This window comes from Anopheles maculipalpis, chromosome 2RL (genome assembly GCF_943734695.1).
Source record: "Anopheles maculipalpis chromosome 2RL, idAnoMacuDA_375_x, whole genome shotgun sequence".
In the NCBI taxonomy this organism is placed as follows: Eukaryota; Metazoa; Arthropoda; class Insecta; order Diptera; family Culicidae; genus Anopheles; species Anopheles maculipalpis.
In genome coordinates, this window is record NC_064871.1 from 62,682,676 (window position 1) to 62,703,090 (window position 20,415).

Consider the following 20,415-nt stretch of genomic DNA (forward strand, 5'->3'; position numbering starts at 1 on the left):
TGCTTCAAGGCCAAACTCGTTCTGGTGCAACAATCCGTCGCTGACCTTCCTACTTCAAGGGTTTCACCAACAAGGCCTTTTGCTGTGAGTGGCGTCGATTATTGTGGTCCGGTGTTCCTGAAATCAGCGGTGCGCAACTGAAGTCCAACGAAAGCGTACGTTGCAATCTTTGTGTGTTTTGCAACAAGAGCGGTCATCGAGCTTGTGAGTGATCTCACTACCACTGCTTTCTTGGCAGCATTACGGCGTTTCGTGGCACACAGAGGAAGGATAGCGGAGCTGCATTCGGACAATGCGACCACCTTCAAGGGTGCCGCGCATGAGCTTCATCGCATCCATGAGATGCTGAAATGCAGTGCTCGTGATCGTCGTGAGTTATTCAACTGGTGCGCCAACGAGGAGATTCAGTGGAAATTCATTCCACCACGGGCGTCGCACTTCGGAGGCCTGTGGGAAGCGGCAGTGCGGTTGGCAAAACAACATCTTATACGCACTTTGGGAAGCACGAGCCTCACTCAGGAGGGCATGATTACGGTGCTGGCACAGGTCGAACAGTGCCTTAATACACGACCTTTAATCCCGCTTTCGAGTGATCCATCGGATATGGAACCGCTCACTCCAGGGCATTTTTTAGTAGGGTCAAACATGCTACCGTTACCGCAAGTGGATACGAGACAGGTTACGTCTAACCGGTTGAAGGAGTTCGAAGTACTTCAGAAGCACGTACAGAGCATTTGGTCGCGTTGGTACTCTGAATACCTACAGCAGCTACAGGCCCGCGCGAAACTTTTCACGACCCATCCGGTACCACTAGAAATAGGACAACTGGTTATCAAAAGGGAAGATAACATACCACCTACCTTATGGCCAACCGGAAGGATAACCGGTTTGCATCCCGGTAAGGATGAAGTAGTTCGAGTGGTAACGCTGCGCACGGCGTCAGGGAAGCAAATTGTACGCGCAGCAAATCGTTCGGCAATCCTACCAAATCCTTTGAAAAGCAATTCAGATCAGGAGGTTGATAGTAGCACTGAGCAGCTTACGGCAGCAAAACCACGCAACAAAGTTTACACTTAGTTGTCAGTGCAAAACACAACATACACACACATACACACAACACTCATGCGTAACGTTAGGAGATGAGTACATGAAATAGCGAGAGGAGATTGCACGAAACTCAGGAATTGCATGAAATTTAAAGAAGTTCCTTCTTTGGTGGCCGGGAATGTAAGAATTATTGCTAGTTTTAGTTACACATATTCCATGAATTTAAAATTTCGAACTATGACGAAAGAACACACATAAATAATGTAAACACACACTACTTGACGTTACACGAATTGACACCTAGGAAAATAAGGATTAATTTCGGTTGAACTATTTATGCAAATGAACTAGGACAGATGAATAAACAGTTACAAACGGAACGATGCCAAGACTGCACGGGTTTCATCTTACAACAAATTTTATAACCGCGATAATTTCACCAGTGAATTTCGAGAATATTTCTCAAAAAGGAACTAAACCATAGGATGTAGATAAAACTATTTGACTAATTTTGACTGCATGAAATGAACTGCTCGATCTACAAGAATGAACTTTGTAATGAATTATGTAATGAACTACGGGACAAACGAATACACAGTTGCAAACAGACCGGCGATTCAGGTGCACTCTCCTCATTCTCATTCTCATCAAATTTATACTAAGCAGATATCACAATCCAGCACTTTAGTGAATATATTTCACAGTGGATGACTACCATAGGTGATATCATCACGCAAATCATCAGACGGTAAAGAACGAGATTCGGCAGAAGTTTTACATTCCGGTCTTAAGAAGCGTATGCCATCGGGTGCGGAACAACTGCACAATGTGCAGGATTCGCAACGCCTTCCCAGCCGTACCAGTAATGAGTGAGCTCCCAGCAGCACGTCTTTCGCTCTTAGCAGAGCTTTCTCGTTCACAGGAATAGACTGCTTTGGACCGTTCCTGGCTGCCGTGGGTCGGAGGCAGGAAAAGAGATGGGATGTATCGTTTATCTGCCAGACCATCCGAGTGATATACATTGAAGTAGTGCCTAGCTTATCGACCAGTTCCTGCATCATCGCATTAAAGAATTTTAAAGCCCGGTGCGGTACTCCCCAGGAAATATATTACAGAGGCACCAACCGAGAACTAAAGGAAGCCATAGGTCACATAAAAAACTGAGATATGATTGATGCAATGCACCTACCCGACACGGAGTGGAACTTCAAACAGCGCTTCACACTTTGGAGGTGCATGGGAGAGGCTAGTGCGAACAGTTAAACGCACACTGAACCACATGCGATTCACACGCCTTCCGACCAATGCAGTTTTCGTAACCTGGGTGATAGTAGTTGAGTTGTGAACTCCAGACCGCTACGGACGTTCCAACGGAAAGCGAAGTAGTAGCTCCTCTTATCCCTAACCACTTTCTTTAAGGGTCTTCAGTCGGGACGAAGCCCTTAACGATGTTAGACGATTCAGCGGCTGGCCTGCGCAATAACTGGAGGAATTTGCATGCCTATTCGAACATCTTATGGCGTAAGTGGATCGCCTCCTACCTTCCCACCCTGACGAGACGAGGCAAATTTTCCTAAACACAGCGCCCGTTGAAGGAGGACGACTTACTGTTGATTGTGGACGACAAATGAGATAGGGCCAAGCTTCGCTTTAGCAAACAACTGAGAAGAGAAAAGGAGATATCGAAAAAAAGAAAAAAAAGCAAGCTGCAGGATGCTGCCCTTGTTGCAGGACGCTCTTGTTGCAGAACAGCATCCGGAAAGTTAAATTTATTCTTGTATATTAGAGTTTTTATCAATCAAATTTAACTGATAAATGGGTTACATGAATTGATAGCGTTAATAATAATCTCTCTTAAATTAAAATTTCTTAAACATTTTCTCTCTGGCACTCGTCTGTTTCTACTGTAAAGTTTGTGGCGTACAATTGGTACTATTGGTGCTGGTGCATTCATGACAAATTCATGGAAAAGAACTTTGTTGGACATGGACACATGGACGAGAACTTTGTTTACACTAGACGAGATTTCATTCCAGATGTAAAGTTTCACATAGAATAAATATGTATGTTAGTCATATTTGCTTTTTGCTGCAAAAAAGGGTATCAACCCTCAGCTTATAACAATGTAAATGTTTCTAAATTTTGCAATGTCTTCTTCAATATTTAAAGATCGGTATTTTCATTTGTAGCTGCTACTTGCTCCCATTTACATTAATACATGTGGGAACAGATAAGGAAGAGAAAGAGAGCGAATGAAAAACTGAGCGGACTGTCTAAGAGGATAGGGAGCAGTGTGGAAGAGCGAGAGAAAGAGAGAGGGAGAGAGAGAGAGAGAGAGAGAGAGAGAGAGAGAGAGAGAGAGAGAGAGAGAGAGAGAGAGAGAGAGAGAGAGAGAGAGAGAGAGAGAGAGAGAGAGAGCGGAAAGAATATACTAGGAGGCGCGCAGTAGGATAAGACATTCGCGTATCGACAGTCAGAACGAAACGACCTTCGACCGTTGTTAATACCTTTACCTTGAAATATTGTTTAATAAATTCAACTCTTTCCTTACATGGGGGCTCAACCGGGATGTGAGTGAGTTTAAAACAAAAGGATAAGTTGGTGTCAGTTTGAAACGTGTGATAACCAAATACGATAATATGACGACGGTTGAAGAGCTGTGTGAGAATTTTACGAAGATCGGTTTGATACGCGAGTGCGAAAAGCTTGGTTTGCCAACCACTGGTGGAAAGATGGAAATTGCCGAAAAGATCATCAAACATCGGAGTAAGACGAGCTCCAATAGTGAAAACGGTGATGCTTTAGAAGGCGAAAAGGATGATGATCGTTGTTCGGAAGACGATGGTAACTGTGAGAAAGACGACTCACAAAACTTTGGCAACGAGGAACGTGATGAAGACGATGGCCCAAGCACTGATGACGAAGATGACGACGAGGACGATAATATTGATGAAGGAGATTCCGATTCAATATTTCAGACAGCAATTAAAGCTACATCAACACCCAAAAATCCACGACAACATGCACCGAAACGACTGAAAGTGTATTCTTTTAGAGACATGGAAGATAGCATCGAATCTTTCGGTGCCGAGGAAGGAGAAGATGTGAGGATGTGGCTGAAGCAGCTAAAGAGTGTATGCAAAGCAGCGCGATGGGACGACGAACAGCAGCTGATTATGTGCCGTAAGAAACTAGCCGGTACGGCTAGACGATTCGTATTCTCCCTTCGGACCAGTTTCAGTAGTTTTGCGAAGTTGGAGAAGGCGCTGATCAAAGAATTCGCTCCACGCATAAGAGCGAGTGATGTGCATCGTGCATTAACCAACCGGAAGAAAAAGACAAGTGAATCTATCCGAGATTATATTTACGAAATGCAACGGCTTGCGATACCGATCGATCTGGATGAGCCAAGCCTATGTGAGTATATAGTGAGTGGAATAACCGACGATGAGCATCATCAGTCGATATTATTAGAAGCTCAAAGCATCGAGCGACTAAAGAAAAAGTTGTTGAATTTCGAAAAGGTAACGAAGACTGCAAAGAGTAAGACGAAGCGTGAAGAGTTCACAAAAAAGGAAGATAAGCTACGACCGAACGAAAAGGCAAATAATAAACAGATCAAAAGGCAGAATTGTTTCAACTGTGGCGAAACGTCGCACATTTCGTCGGAATGCCCACAAAAGAACGAGGGACCGAAGTGCTTCTCGTGCAATATGTTCGGTCATCGGGCACGCGACTGTAAAAAGGGCAGTACCAGTAGCAAAAGTGGTAAACAAAATGTATCGATGTGCAGCGAACAACAAAGTCATTGTGTGCGCTCCCAGCCAATTCCTGTTAACCGAGAAGACGAAATTGTGACGAAGCAGTCTACGAAACTAACAGGAAAGAAAACAATGATAACCATGAAGATAGGAGCAATCGCCATAGAAACACTCTTCGATACCGGTAGTTCCTTAAACCTGATGACATATCGTACTTACAAGAAAATCGGACAGCCGGGTCTCGACGCTACCACAGTGAAATTTACGGGTTTCGGTGGAACAGAAATCGCGGCACAAGGGGTTTGTACAGTAGATGTGACTATCGAGAACGAACATTACCGGGAAGTGCAATTCTATGTGGTGACAAACGAAAGCATGCCATTCGAGGCTGTACTAGGAACGGCATCCCTAGAACATTTTGATGTGAGTGTGACCACTAACGGTGTTATGTTGAAAAGGAAAGTTAATATTTACGCAGACGTAGAAACATCCCCAGGGAACTTTATTTTCAATATTAATGTTGAAGAGGAAGAAGTGGAAGCACCCGTAAAATACAAGGACGCAATTTCAGAGTGTATTCGAAATTACAAGCCGAAAGATTGTCCGCATGAAGACAATGAATTGAAAATTCAAGTGAGTGATGATATCCCGGTGCGTGCGCACCCAAGACGTCTTGCGCCGCTGGAAAGGAAGGTGGTAAAATCGCAGGTAGACGAGTGGCTACGTGATGGTGTGGTGCGTCCATCAAACAGTCCATACGCTAGTGCAATCGTGGTCGTACCGAAGAAAGACGGGTCGCGTAGAGTGTGCGTGGACTATCGGGAAATTAACCGAAAAATCATACGCGATTCGTATCCCATGCCTATCGTAGAAGATCAAATCGATCAATTAGAAAGTGCTCGAGTGTATTCGACGTTGGACTTAAAAAATTCTTACTTCCATGTGCCGATCGCTGAAGATAGTCGTAAGTACACGTCATTTGTCACCCAAGAAGGACAATATGAGTTCTGCAGAGCTCCATTCGGATTGTGTCTCAGTGGCAGTGCGTTTGGCAGGTTTATAAATTCGGTATTGCGTGAGTTGATTAACGATGGAACCGTATTAGCATTCGTGGATGATATAATAGTGCCAGCGAAGGATGAAGAAGCGGGTTTAAAATCGGTAAAACGGTTGTTGAGCAATGCTGAGAAAGCAGGACTGCAATTTAATTGGAAGAAGTGCAGGTTCTTGCAAAGACGTATTGAGTACCTCGGATACACAATATACGAAGGACGCATAGAACCATCGCAGTTGAAAGTAGAGAAGGTGAAGAGATTTCCGATGCCAACTACGACGAAACAATTGCAGCGGTTTTACGGATTGGCGAGTTACTTTCGGAAATTTGTAGTGAGTTTTGCGGAAGTGATGCGTCCATTATCGACATTGTTAAGAAAAGACGAACGATTTGAAGTAACCGATGATGTAAAGAAAGCGTTTGATCATATAAAAACAATATTAAGTCAATATCCAGTGCTTCGGATTTTCAAATCAGGGCTTGAAACGGAAATCCCTACTGACGCAAGCAAGGAAGCGTTGGCAGGCATTTTAATGCAGCGGGCGGAAGACGACGGAAAGTTCCATCCTTGCTATTATTATAGCCGGTTAACAAATCAGGCAGAAAAGAATTATCATTCTTTTGACTTGGAATCTTTGGCAGTGGTTGAGTCTGTGAAGAAGTTCCGGTGTTACTTGCTTGGACAACGGTTTAAGATAATAACGGACTGCATCGCGTTTAAGCAGTCCTTGGTGAAGAAGAATCCGAACGCGAGAACCAGCAGATGGCTAGATGTGCTAGCTGAATTCGAATACGCGGTGGAACATCGTTCAGCAGACAGGATGCGACACGTGGATGCCTTATCACGAGCGAACGTGATGGTGGTAACGTCAGTGGTGTGTGCGCGAATAGCCGCAGCGCAGCGTGCTGATTCGACTATAGCAGAGATAATACGCAGAATCGAACATGAAGGAAGCTATGATGAATTCACGGTAGTGGATGGTGTTCTTCATAAGGGCAGCGTAGGGGCAGAGAAGTTGTACGTACCGAGCGAAATGCAAAGTCAAATAATACGAAGCGCACATGAGCAAGGACATTTCGGTGTAAAAAAGACGAAAGAACGAATCGCGACAGATTATTTTATTCCCAATGTTGATAATAAGATCGCAAAAGTTATCGCGTCGTGCGTGAGATGCATAGTAGGAGAAAGAAAGCGGGGTAAGATGGAAGGAGAACTTCACTCCATCCCAAAGGGAAGCGTTCCTTTGGACACATTTCATATTGACCATATGGGACCTATGCCCTCAACTAGGAAGTCCTACAATCATATCTTTACGATAATAGATGCGTTCACCAAATTTGTTTGGCTATTTCCGGTAAAATCTACAACGGCAGAAGAAGCAATTAAAAAGTTAAAGATAGTTGCAAATACGTTTGGACATCCAAAAAGAATTATATCCGATAGAGCAACGGCGTTCACTTCGAAAGCGTTCGAAAACTATTGTACGGAAAATAATATAGAATCGCATAAGATTGTTACAGGAGTACCGCGAGGGAACGGGCAAGTCGAACGAATCCACGGCGTAATAATTCCGATCTTAACTAAATTATCTATGGAAAAGTCAGACGAGTGGTTTAGGCACGTTGATAGGGTACAAACGGTCATAAACAACAGCTGGCAAAAGGCAATTGGAATGACTCCATTCGAGTTGTTCATTGGTGTGAAAATGAAAACGAAGGATGATGTTATGTTGGCGCAAATATTGAAGGAAGAAATGCAGAAAATCTTTAATGATGGACGAGACGAATTACGACAGCAGGCGCGGCAAAACATTGTTAAGATGCAAGAGGAAAATAGAAAATACTACAATCTTCGCCGTAAGAAAACACGAGTGTACAAGGTGGGTGATTTGGTAGCGTTGCCATTTACCCAATTCAGGACAGGAGGAAAGGTCAAAAAACGATACTTGGGTCCATATGAAATCCAAAGAACACTGCCGAATGATAGATATGAGGTTCGCAAAATAAACGAAGAAGATGAAGGGCCTCTTCTAACGACCACGGCGGGAGATGTGTTGAAAAATTGGTCACAATCGGATTGATTGTTATCAGGAAAGGCCGTGTGGGAACAGATAAGGAAGAGAAAGAGAGCGAATGAAAAACTGAGCGGACTGTATAAGAGGATAGGGAGCAGTGTGGAAGAGCGAGAGAAAGAGAGAGGGAGAGAGAGAGAGAGAGAGAGAGAGAGAGAGAGAGAGAGAGAGAGAGAGAGAGAGAGAGAGAGCGGAAAGAATATACTAGGAGGCGCGCAGTAGGATAAGACATTCGCGTATCGACAGTCAGAACGAAACGACCTTCGACCGTTGTTAATACCTTTACCTTGAAATATTGTTTAATAAATTCAACTCTTTCCTTACATACATTTGTATTTAAATCAAATTCTTCCAAATCCTTTTTAACAGCTCAAATACAATGAATAAGTATTATAAAGTATTATTTCTTCAAATCTAATATATACGAAGACTGGAAATAAAACTTGAGTTAAAATTGCGTTTGCAAACTTTAACACAAAGTTTCTTCATCAAATGAAAGTAAATATGTTACAGTATTACGTGACAGACCGCCAGACTCATCCAGAGTGCTAGAGCAGAATCGATGGGCTAGTGTAAAACCTCGTAAAAACAAAGGAGTAACTAGCGAACTGCGGAATCGAAAGCAACACGACGTGTGCACATCATTTGTGGGTCTCAACGTAAGGAGAGAGGAAGAATAAAATATGTGTGCTAGGTAGACGTGTACGCACACCAAACCCGATTAATAAACTAAAATTCATGGTGAATGAAAATGTTTTGCAAATGGTACACTGTGCCCTTAAAAACGGTATTACACAAACTATCATTTTTCCCAGGTTTTCGGAAAAACTCCAGACGTTTTCACAATTTTTTCCACTTTAACTAATCCACGGCTTATTCCCGGTTGAGTGGTCACCCCGACCTCTCTGTACAAAGTTATTAAAGTTTGAAAATCGAATTCATACTCTTGTTTCCGTTTGTAGAGTTGGTGGCTAACTGATAAGAGTAAGGTTTTCAACAAATATCATCATTTCTTCGATTTTCAGGATTCGAGGATGGATTATTTGAAGTCTGTGAAGTCTGTCTTTCAACAATTAAAAAACGAACTAAATAAATAAATCGACAATACGACACTAAAAACAATAAATAAAGTAAATCTGTAAGTTAATAAATTTCACTCACCTCTTTTGCACATACATTTGAAGATAGAAATGTATCCACAGCGAATTCACTTAAACGGATCTGCCATGGGCACTTACCTAAAATTAGAAATAAACAGGAAACTCGATTTAATATAAATAACTTTATGTACCCTGAACCATGAATATTATATGAATAAACATTTAAATAAATAATATCATTCATTAAGTTCATCCTACAAGGCACGGAATGAACGTTCTAGGAACGTTCATTGAACCTACTGAAACGCATAATGAAAAGCGTCACACTGTTTGTCTCAAGCACAGCCGTTGCCCTAGGTAGTACTGCTAATTCTCCTATTTTTTTTTTTTCTAATAACCCTAAAAGTATGCGCTTCACCATTGTAGCGTAAAAAAAGTAAGAGCGCATGTTTAAACATTCTCATGCACAACAAAGTGTAGGAGCAATAACCCTACTTTGTAATTTTACTTGAACCCGAGTAAGATCGTTGCATAGAAGGAACGGAACGACTAGTCCAACGACTAGACCAACCGAAGCGCGTCTGCAGCGTGTTTAAATAAAGACAGGCTCCGACGATTGCCCAGTAACATCAATGACAAGTTACGCAACAAATCGTGTATCCAACAGAATTACCGACCGAGATTGTCCTTTCATTCTAAAACGAAACAATATTATTGATTATTGTCCAAATTACGATTACGATTAAAATTAAAGGTATTGTTAATTTGTTAACAGCTCCGTACCGTGTTGTAAGCGGGGTTGGCTACTCTAAGAGGGCGCCAAAATAAGAAATTGTCGTAATACGATCTCCTACTTGATGATCCTTTCAGGATGCATTAATAGTCATATCGACTTCATACTCATACTCATTGACTTCATTATAATCATACTTGATAATAAAAAAAATAATTAAATAATTATTTCATTTTTCAAATCTCATGTTGACCATGTTTTATCTCTAAGCATAACCTGACTATGTTTTCAGGAATAAGTTTGATACGATATAAATATGCGAAATGCGTTATGCGTAATGGGTTTATTTTTTGCGCAGCTAAACATACATGCAGCGAAATTGCTACCGCTAAGAAATCAGCATAAGTAACTAAGCAAACTAAATTTAATTAGTGAAGAATTTGTTGATTCTTGCTGATAATGATAAATTATCATCTATATTCAAAGGACTTGCGAAATGGTAGGATTGTTTGCTTTTATTTATGGAAATAACCTTGAAACGATGATATGGAGCAAACTGAATAAACATGCTACTGCGTTTACTTTGAAGTATTCTACGGATGTTGAAGGGACTGAAATCTCTCACTGAACTAAAAGCGTTTAAATCGCAAATGCTATACATATAATGTTGAAAGTGCAACATCTAGCGAGCTTCCGAAATGTATTCATAAGTATCCATAAGAATGTACAACCAAACAAGTGAATTTGTGCTGCATAATAATTTTTGAATACGCTGTTCTTCCTGGCAGTAGCTAGCACTTATGGTTTAGAGTAAGCGATGTGGAACACGCCTATGATGAAAGTAATCGTTTTGTTAGAGGGAAGGAGGCTGTCTGAGTACATGAATTCGGAATCCTGCTGGGAAGTTGGAAACTGATCTGGCCATATGCTAAATAAGAATGAATTAAGCTCGAAACCCAAAACTATTCATACAGACCTTTCTCTTCGGGCTGCTAGCTACGTAAATCAGAACAACAAAATGGCCGACATGCCCACAAATTTCACAAACAACAAACCACAAGAACTGAGCAGGATGGTTTCGTTCGTTTCAATCGCGCTCGATAAGTACGGCATATTATGTTCACTTTACAACATTTCAACAAACCGACACTTTTCACAAAACTGAAGCAAATGATATGTTTAACCATTAACGCGGCGCCGATATGACTCTTAGATGTCGAAAGGCAAAATAGAGTGAGGTAAGCCTATGAATATGAACGGGTGAGCGAAGCCTCGCCAGCCATATGAGGATACAATCCACACTCGAATAACACGAAGAAGAAGAAGAACCATTAACGCATATCATCACCAATTAGGAACTGAACAACTTCCTTCAAGCATTGCCGATGATGATCCGTAGAAGCGACGGTTGTCAGTTTTTCTTGCGATGTCATTCAGTGTGTGGAGATGGACACTTCGGAGCGAAATAAGTCCCGTGAAACATTTCACTTGTGGGGCCCAACTAGCAAAATTTAGCTCAATAGAGTTTGTAGCTAGTGTTGGTTCAAGCAGCTCTTTTGCCTGAGCGGAGCGAGCCGCTCGCACTCGCCTCGAATACGAGGTAGCTCAGTATTGAGCAAATTGCGCAATGAGCGACGAGCGCGACGAGCGCACTGAGCAACGAACCCACTGGGCGATGAGCGCACTGTGCGACCAGCGCACTGAGCGACGAGCGCATTGAGCGGCGAGCGAAATGAGCTCAATTAACTGCGCTCAGCGACGAGCGAAGTGCGCTCGGTAGAGCACGCTGAGCGACGAACGAAACGCACTCTGCAGAACATGCTGAGCGATATACCTATAGCGCTAGAAAAAGTTGAGTTCTGCAAATTGTTATGTTATTGTTATAATCACTAACGATTTACAGTATCTTTATTTTACAACATTTTATATAGTTCATTTTTGTTATGCTATTACTATTATTGTGCTATACTATTATAATTTATTTGTTAGTTTACTTTAGTATTATATCTATTATTTGTTTAGTTTACTTGATTTAAACCTATTCCGTTTGCTCGTCTTCACATCTTCTGCCTTCGAAAACACCCTTCCGCACGGTACGGACGATGCCATATGCATATGGAATGTTTAATTTTTCTGGCATTACCGAATTCAATAAAGAGTGCGCGCTCCAGAGCGCGTTTCGCTAGTCGCTCAGTGCGTTCGTCGCTCAGTGCGCTCGTCGCTTAATGCACTCGTCGCTCAGTGCGCTCGTCGCTCAGTGCGCTTATCACTCAGTAGGCTCATAGCTCAGAGGGCTCATCGCTCATGGCGCTCATTGCTCAGCGCAGTGAGCGCGCTCAGTAAGGAGAGCGGAGCAATCGAGGTAGCTCTACCGCTTACGATCCGACACTTCTTGTCGCGAATATAGCTCTGGCAAAATGAAATTCTATACCGTTTCGGTTCTGATTTGCAGCTACATACTTTAATCCTTTCACTGATACAATTACGCTTGACTAAAGAGTAATAAAGGCCCACAAGTTGTACGGGATTCATGTCAATCAAGGCTGTGTGAAAAATCACAGTAGATTGTGACCATTATGCGTAGGTCATAATTTTTTTTAAATAAATCCTTTTTAAAATGAGGAAAGCTATTCGAAATTATTGTAAAGTGTCGCAAAAGCTAACTTATGTTTAAGATTAATTTATAAAGTTCACTAAATTATTTTACCATTTAAACAAGCCTGTTCATACTGTAATTCAAATAATTCTATACTGAACCATATTTTCATTTCAAATGACTTATTTTACGAAAAAAATAACTCAACATGATTTATGTACAAAATTTATTTTCTTACTAAAACTATATTAAAACTAGTTAAAATATTTTTTTTTTAATTTGATTTACCAACAGTTTTAATATTTACAGAACCGAAACGGAAATAAAGGCTCAAGAGTAATAAAGGCCCTCGAGCTGTACGGGATTCATCTTATGCAAGCTTGTGTGAAAAATCACGGTAGATTGTGATCGTTATGCGTAGGACATAAAAATATTATTTTAATAAATCATTATTTAAATGAGGAAAGTTATTCGAAATTATTTTATAGTGTCGCAAAAGCTAACTTATGTCTAAAATCAATTTATAATTATTTAACCATTTAAACGAGCCTGTTCATACTATAATTTAAATAATTCTATACTGAACCATATTTTCATTTCAAATGACTTATTTTACGAAAAAAAAATAACTCAACATGATTTATGTACAAATTTTATTTTCTTACTAAAACTATGTTAAAACTAGTTAAAATAAGAATTTTTGGATTGTATCAACTAATAGTTTTAATATTTACAGAACCGAAACGGAAATAAAGGTTTAAGAGTAATAAAGGCCATCAAGCTGTACGGGATTCATATCATGCAAGCTTGTGTGAAAAATCACGGTACAATGCGACCATTATGCGTAGGAAATAAAAATATTATTTAAATAAATCATTATGACAATACGGCATTGGACCGTCATAATCAATTATAAATAAATAAATAAATCATTATTTAAATGAGGAAAGTTATTTGAAATAATTGTTAAGTGTCGCAAAAGCTAGCTTATGTATAAGAATAATTTATAAAAACACTTCGCTAACTTATTTCATCATTTTAACGAGACAGTTCATACTGTAATTGAAATAATTCTATAGTGAGCCATATTATTTAATTTAAATGGCTCTGTTTACACAACACCAGTGACAGCGACCAGGAAACCGACAGGACGATCGGTTTCGTTAAGTTTCCCCACGCTTCAGACAGTGAATGCCAGAGGCACTCAACCAAATATTATAAATACCGGCATGAATAATAAATTCACTCTTTTCCGTATTAATCCACCAAACGAAATGGTAATTATTTACAGCGTCTATCCGAAATTCACAATTCTTTTCAGGCTCAATATACGGAAAAAAAATAGTTAAATAAGGTTTGACTAGAAAGTTGAATGAGTTACTAACACTTCATTAACACTAGTCAAAATATCGTTTTTTGGATTTTATAAATCAATAGTTTTAATATTTTCAATATCCAATATACTTTAATATACTCAGCCATGTTCATAAACGACTGTGGAGCTTGCATGTGAGTTTGCTGCGTGCAGCTTGTGGGCCTTTATTACTCTTTAACCGTATCAAGAATTACATTTCACCAGAGCTGTATTCGCTACAAGCTCTATTGAGCTAAATTTTGCTAGTTGGGTGTTGGCCACAAGTGAAATGTTTCACGGGACTTATTTCGCTCCGAAGTGTCCATCTCCACACACTGAATGACATCGCAAGAAAAACTGACAACCGTCGCTTCTACGGATCATCATCGGCAATGCTTGAAGGAGGTTGTTCAGTTCCTAGTTGGTGATGATATGCGTTAATGGTCCTTCTTCTTCTTCGTGTTATTCGAGTGTGGATTGTATCCTCATATGGCTGGCGAGGTTTCGCTCACCCGTTCATATTCATAGGCTTACCTCACTCTATTTTGCCTTTCGACTTCTAAGAGTCATATCGGCGCCGCGTTAATGGTTAAACATATCATTTGCTTCAGTTATGTGAAAAGTGTCGGTTTGTTGAAATGTTGTAAAGTGAACATAATATGCCGTACTTATCGAGCGCGATTGAAACGAACGAAACTATCCTGCTCAGTTCTTGTGGTTTGTTATTTGTGAAATTTGTGGGCATGTCGGCCATTTTGTTGTTCTGATTTACGTAGCTAGCACCCCGAAGAGAAAGGTCTGTATGAATAGTTTTGAGTTTCGAGCTTAATTCATTCTTATTTAGCATATGGCCAGATCAGTTTCCAACTTCCCAGCAGGATTCCGAATTCATGTACTCAGACAGCCTCCTTCCCTCTAACAAAACGATTACTTTCATCATAGGCGTGTTGCACATCGCTTACTCTAAACCATAAGTGCTAGCTACTGCCATGAAGAACAGCGTATTCAGAAATTATTATGCAGCACAAATTCACTTGTTTGGTTGTACATTCTTATGGATACTTATGAATACATTTCTGAAGCTCGCTAGATGTTGCACTTTCAACATTATATGTATAGCATTTGCGATTTAAACGCTTTTAGTTCAGTGAGAGATTTCAGTCCCTTCAACATCCGTAGAATACTTCGAAGCAAACGCAGTAGCATGTTTATTCAGTTTGCTCCATTCCATCGTTTCAAGGTTATTTCCATAAATAAAAGCAAACAATCCTACCATTTCGCAAGTCCTTTGAATATAGATGATAATTTATCATTATCAGCAAGAATCAACAAATTCTTCACTAGTTAAATTTAGTTTGGACGTATCGGTTGATTCATTTGCCCATCGTGCTTTCTTATGCTGATTTCTTAGCGATAGCAATTTCGCTGCATGTATGTTTAGCTGCGCAAAAAATAAACCCATTGCGCATAACGCATTTCGCATTTTTATATCGTATCAAACTTATTCCTGAAAACATAGTCAGGTTATGCTTAGAGATAAAACATGGTCAACATGAGATTTGAAAAATGAAATAATTATTTAATTATTTTTTTTATTATCAAGTATGATTATAATGAAGTCAATGAGTATGAGTATGAAGTCGATATGACTATTAATGCATCCTGAAGGGATCATCAAGTAGGAGATCGTATTACGACAATTTCTTATTTTGGCGCCCTCTTAGAGTAGCCAATCCCGCTTACAACACGGTACGGAGCTGTTAACAAATTAACAATACCTTTAATTTTAATCGTAATCGTAATTTGGATAATAATCAATAATATTGTTTCGTTTTAGAATGAAAGGACAATCTCGGTCGGTAATTCTGTTGGATACACGATTTGTTGCGTAACTTGTCATTGATGTTACTGGGCAATCGTCGGAGCCTGTCTTTATTTAAACACGCTACAGACGCGCTTCGGTTGGTCTAGTCGTTGGACTAGTCGTTCCGTTCCTTCTATGCAACGATCTTACTCGGGTTCAAGTAAAATTACAAAGTAGGGTTATTGCTCCTATATGCGCTCTTACTTTTTTTACGCTACAATGGTGAAGCGCTTACTTTTAGGGTTATTAGAAAAAAAAAATAGGAGAATTAGCAGTACTGCCTAGGGCAACGGCTGTGCTTGAGACAAACAGTGTGACGCTTTTCATTATGCGTTTCAGTAGGTTCAATGAACGTTCATAGAACGTTCATTCCGTGCCTTGTAGAATGAACTTAATGAATGATATTATTTATTTAAATGTTTATTCATATAATATTCATGGTTCAGGGTACATAAAGTTATTTATATTAAATCGAGTTTCCTGTTTATTTCTAATTTTAGGTAAGTGCCCATGGCAGATCCGTTTAAGTGAATTCGATGTGGATACATTTCTATCTTCAAATGTATGTGCAAAAGAGGTGAGTGAAATTTATTAAGTTACAGATTTACTTTATTTATTATAATTATTACGGGCGTGTCGTATTGTCGATTTATTTATTTAGTTCGTTTTTTAATTGTTGAAAGACAGACTTCACAGACTTCAAATAATCCATCCTCGAATCCTGAAAATCGAAGAAATGATGATATTTGTTGAAAACCTTACTCTTATCAGTTAGCCACCAACTCTACAAACGGAAACAAGAGTATGAATTCGATTTTCAAACTTTAATAACTTTGTACAGAGAGGTCGGGGTGACCACTCAACCGGGAATAAGCCGTGGATTAGTTAAAGTGGAAAAAATTGTGAAAACGTCTGGAGTTTTTCCGAAAACCTGGGAAAAATGATAGTTTGTGTAATAACGTTTTTAAGGGCACAGTGTACCATTTGCAAAACATTTTCATTCACCATGAATTTTAGTTTATTAATCGGGTTTGGTGAGCGTACACGTCTACCTAGCACACATATTTTATTCTTCCTCTCTCCTTACGTTGAGACCCACAAATGATGTGCACACGTCGTGTTGCTTTCGATTCCGCAGTTCGCTAGTTACTCCTTTGTTTTTACGAGGTTTTACACTAGCCCATCGATTCTGCTCTAGCACTCTGGATGAGTCTGGCGGTCTTTCACGTAATACTGTTACATATTTACTTTCATTTGATGAAGAAACTTTGTGGTAAAGTTTGCAAACGCAATTTTCACTCAAGTTTTATTTCCAGTTTTCGTATATATTAGACTTGAAGAAATAATACTTTAAAATACTTAATCATTGTATTTGAGCTGTTAAAAAGGATTTTGAAGAATTTGATTTAAATACAAATGTATTAATGTAAATAGGAGCAAGTAGCAGCCACAAATGGAAATACCGATCTTTAAATATTGAAGAAGACATTGCAAAGTTTAGAAACGTTTACATTGTTATAAGCTGATGTCAACCTTTTTTTTGCAGCAAAAAGCAAATATGACTAAACCAAATATTTATTTTATCTGAAACTTTACAACTGGAATGAAATCTCGTCTAGAGTAAACAAAGTTCTCGTCCATTTGTCCATGTCCAACAAAGTTCTTTTCCATGAATTTGTCATGAATGCATCAGCACCAATTGGGGCGTTGGGCGAAGAAGCTGTTGATGTCCGCCACAAACTTTACAGTAGGAATATTCGAGTGTCTGACAGAAAATGTTCAAGAAAAAAAAGAGAAAGTTAATGTGAATATTTTAAAGTGAGATTTGTCAGCTTTGTATGTGCGTGAAAGGACAATATTCATAATATCGTTGACTTATCTGCGACGTAGCAACATTTGAGTGTATAGGTCTGGTGCTGCTTCTGGATCCACCTCGTTAGGCATAAATGACGCCGGTTTGTTCAACGTTTTGAATGCTTTCGTTAATGCTCATTCGTTGTGATCGTCGAATTTCAACCGATCGTCTAAGGCGACCCCCTGGTACTTAAGGTGTCTAACGGACTTGACAAAGTTTTATTTTACACGAATTTGTGCTGCCTCGGCTAGTTTATGGCTAATGATGAGTATTGTTACGAATAAAAACACTGTTGTACGTTTTTAATCGCGCGTTTATTATTCCGTTATCCTTTTGCTCTTAATACCCGATAGCGGTACGCGGTACGCGGATAAAAACTTTAGCTATTATTTTTATTTACTCTTCTCGCGCTCTCTGCTTCTTCCTCCTCTTCCAGCCCGTTCCTCGACCCGTTTCTATCATCAAGGAAATGACATCTGTCAATGGCTGTTGACGTTCGTAACACTCCCCCCCCCCCTCCCATTACGATAATATCTATTGACTTACTCCTCTGGTTTCCTACGAACGTCTATTATAGCCAATTTGGCGGCCGGTCGCTCGTACGTTGCACCTGCCGCAGTCTTCACCGTTGCTGTTCGTACCTGTCCATCTCTGCTGATCCTTGTTGCTTTAATTTTTCCTCTAGGCCAACAGTTTCTGGGCATCTTTGGATCCGCTATCAATACAATGTCGTCGATTTTGATAGGCGTAGCAGGAGTAAATCACTTTGACCGCCGGGTTATTCCGGGAAGGTAATCACACAACCAACGTTTCCAAAATTGATTTGCTATGATTTGCGATGTACTCCAATTTTGGCTCAGGCTCGGTCCATGGTCGTCTAACTGTACGAGTGGCTTATTTCCGTTGGAAGAACCCAATAGGAAATGGTTGGGTGTCAAGGCTGGCGATGAATCTTGATCAATGGGCACATGTGTGAGTGGTCGTGAGTTCACTGTGTTCTCAATTTCCACCAGAACATTGTTGAGGATTTCTTCAGACAGCTTCCTGGATGTACATACCGCCATCATGTTGGTTTTTTCCGTGCGAATCCACCGTTCCCAGCTACCTCCCATGTCTCCAGGTGTATTAAATACCCATTCGATATCTCCTCTGCAATGTCGTGAACTCCTCTGCAATGTCATACTCGTGAACTCATTACCTTTTACAGCCGATACTACGGCTTTACTGTTACTGATCCAGTTCCGTATTTCAAATCCGCCTGCGCTGTGGATCATTCTTATATCGTTAACTAGCTGCGTGGCTTCGCATTCTGTATCCACACTAACAAGAAGGTCATCAACATAGTGGGAGTTAACAATTGCGTCGTATGCTTTCGGATGAGTCGATAGGAAGCGTTCTGCATTACAGTTTTTATTTATATAGTTTTTAGTTTATATTGGGCGGTGCAGGGAGAACAGCAGACTCCAAAGGTCATTACAGTCATAGCATACATCTCTAGATCACCATCTTGACCCGTCCAATAGAAACATTGATACAGCTGATCTTCCGGACGAATTCTGATCTGGTGAAACATCTCACGGATGTCTCCTGCTATGGCAATTCGATGTAGACGGAAGAACATAGCTACATAGCATAGAACCTAGGAGAGAAAACATAGCTAGTGATGGGAAGTGCGCTACAGTGCGCACAGCACACTTCACTGTGCGCACCGCACTGCACAATGAAAAAAGTGCGAGCACTCGACGCACAGTGCGAACCTAACAAAATGCACACAGTGTGTGCATTTTACACACTGCGCGCACACTGCGAGAGCGAATCCCGTTGCACCACTCATAGCACTTCTCGCTTCCTAATATTCTCGCATACGTTGTTACAAATGCTGCGAATTTCAAATGTGATACAATAATTTTACTACTTAGCAGAGTTTGATTCCTCCCTATTTGTTTGGTGTTTTGGTGATGACTAAGTGTGTTAAAAAAGTTATATGCTTAGCGCTGTGTAGAATTTGGTTACATAACTTATAAAAACATGTGATATCGTAGGTACCATGAATAAAATAGTATATATGTTGGAGTGGGACATATGGATATTGTAATATAGAATAATGTGATATATTCATATATTTATATCTATATATGCAGAATGCTACATTGGATTACGAGAGAAAAGGGTGTTTATTAACATTTGTACCAGTGCTTAAATATTTTTTTTTCCTTTTGTTTATTTTTATAAGGAGAGAGGATCTTCCAAAAGACACCCAAACACCTGGGTAGTGTGGAAATCTCTCTGTAGAGTTCTTACAAAATGTTCACCGTTTTTATTCAACCATCTCGTTCGGAGGTTCGATCGCAACTGCCTCTCATCTCTCTCTCATCTGCTCTCATACATGCTACACTCTCCCACTAAAAACTCTCCTTCATCTGCTTAAACAAAGCTTTTCTTGTCACCACAATGATTACAGTGTTCATTCGTATCCAATAGTGGTTGATGAATTTCAAGAAAGCCTGAAACCAAAAGTCTTTTAGACGTTGGTTAAAAACATGAATTTAGTATTTAGAATACATTGTTTTCGAGGATGTGATGTATTTGTCAAGTTTAATGATATATTTATGTGTTGTTGAATTGTACAGAAGCTGACGTTGAAAAGTTTTACAGTGCTTATGAGCAACGATGGAATGTTGTAGCTAGGCACAGGTACTGCGAATACCCACAACGTATTTATAATATCTATGGCAACAGTTTCGTCAACGGATATTATCGTCAACATGTCAAAGCCATCTTTTATAGAATTTAACAACTAGTCTGATTTACGCCCTAATCCATTTAATATACCTATGATCGTGTCATCGTGTCATGTTCTAAAACTTTTTAGCCCAAAATACATGGCCCAAAAATTCTCGAAAAAATCATAAAAATTGCCCAACCTTTAACTATTCCTCGTTCTCAGTAACTAAGCAATGTTTATTCTGCTTTATAAAT

The 20,415-nt window shown here is 39.9% G+C and overlaps 2 protein-coding genes across 2 annotated transcripts in view; one reads left to right on the top strand and one right to left on the bottom strand.

The window, feature by feature from the left end:
• Nucleotides 1-20,415, bottom strand: part of LOC126556025 (polyserase-2-like) — a 555,659-nt gene that overhangs the window by 155,637 nt on the left and 379,607 nt on the right. The window lies entirely within an intron of this gene.
• LOC126567343 (uncharacterized) lies at nucleotides 3,687-19,045 on the top strand. The gene is made up of 2 exons (XM_050223572.1): nucleotides 3,687-4,815; nucleotides 18,960-19,045. The coding sequence occupies exons 1-2, from the start codon at nucleotides 3,687-3,689 to the stop codon at nucleotides 19,043-19,045; spliced, it is 1,215 nt and encodes a 404-aa protein (XP_050079529.1).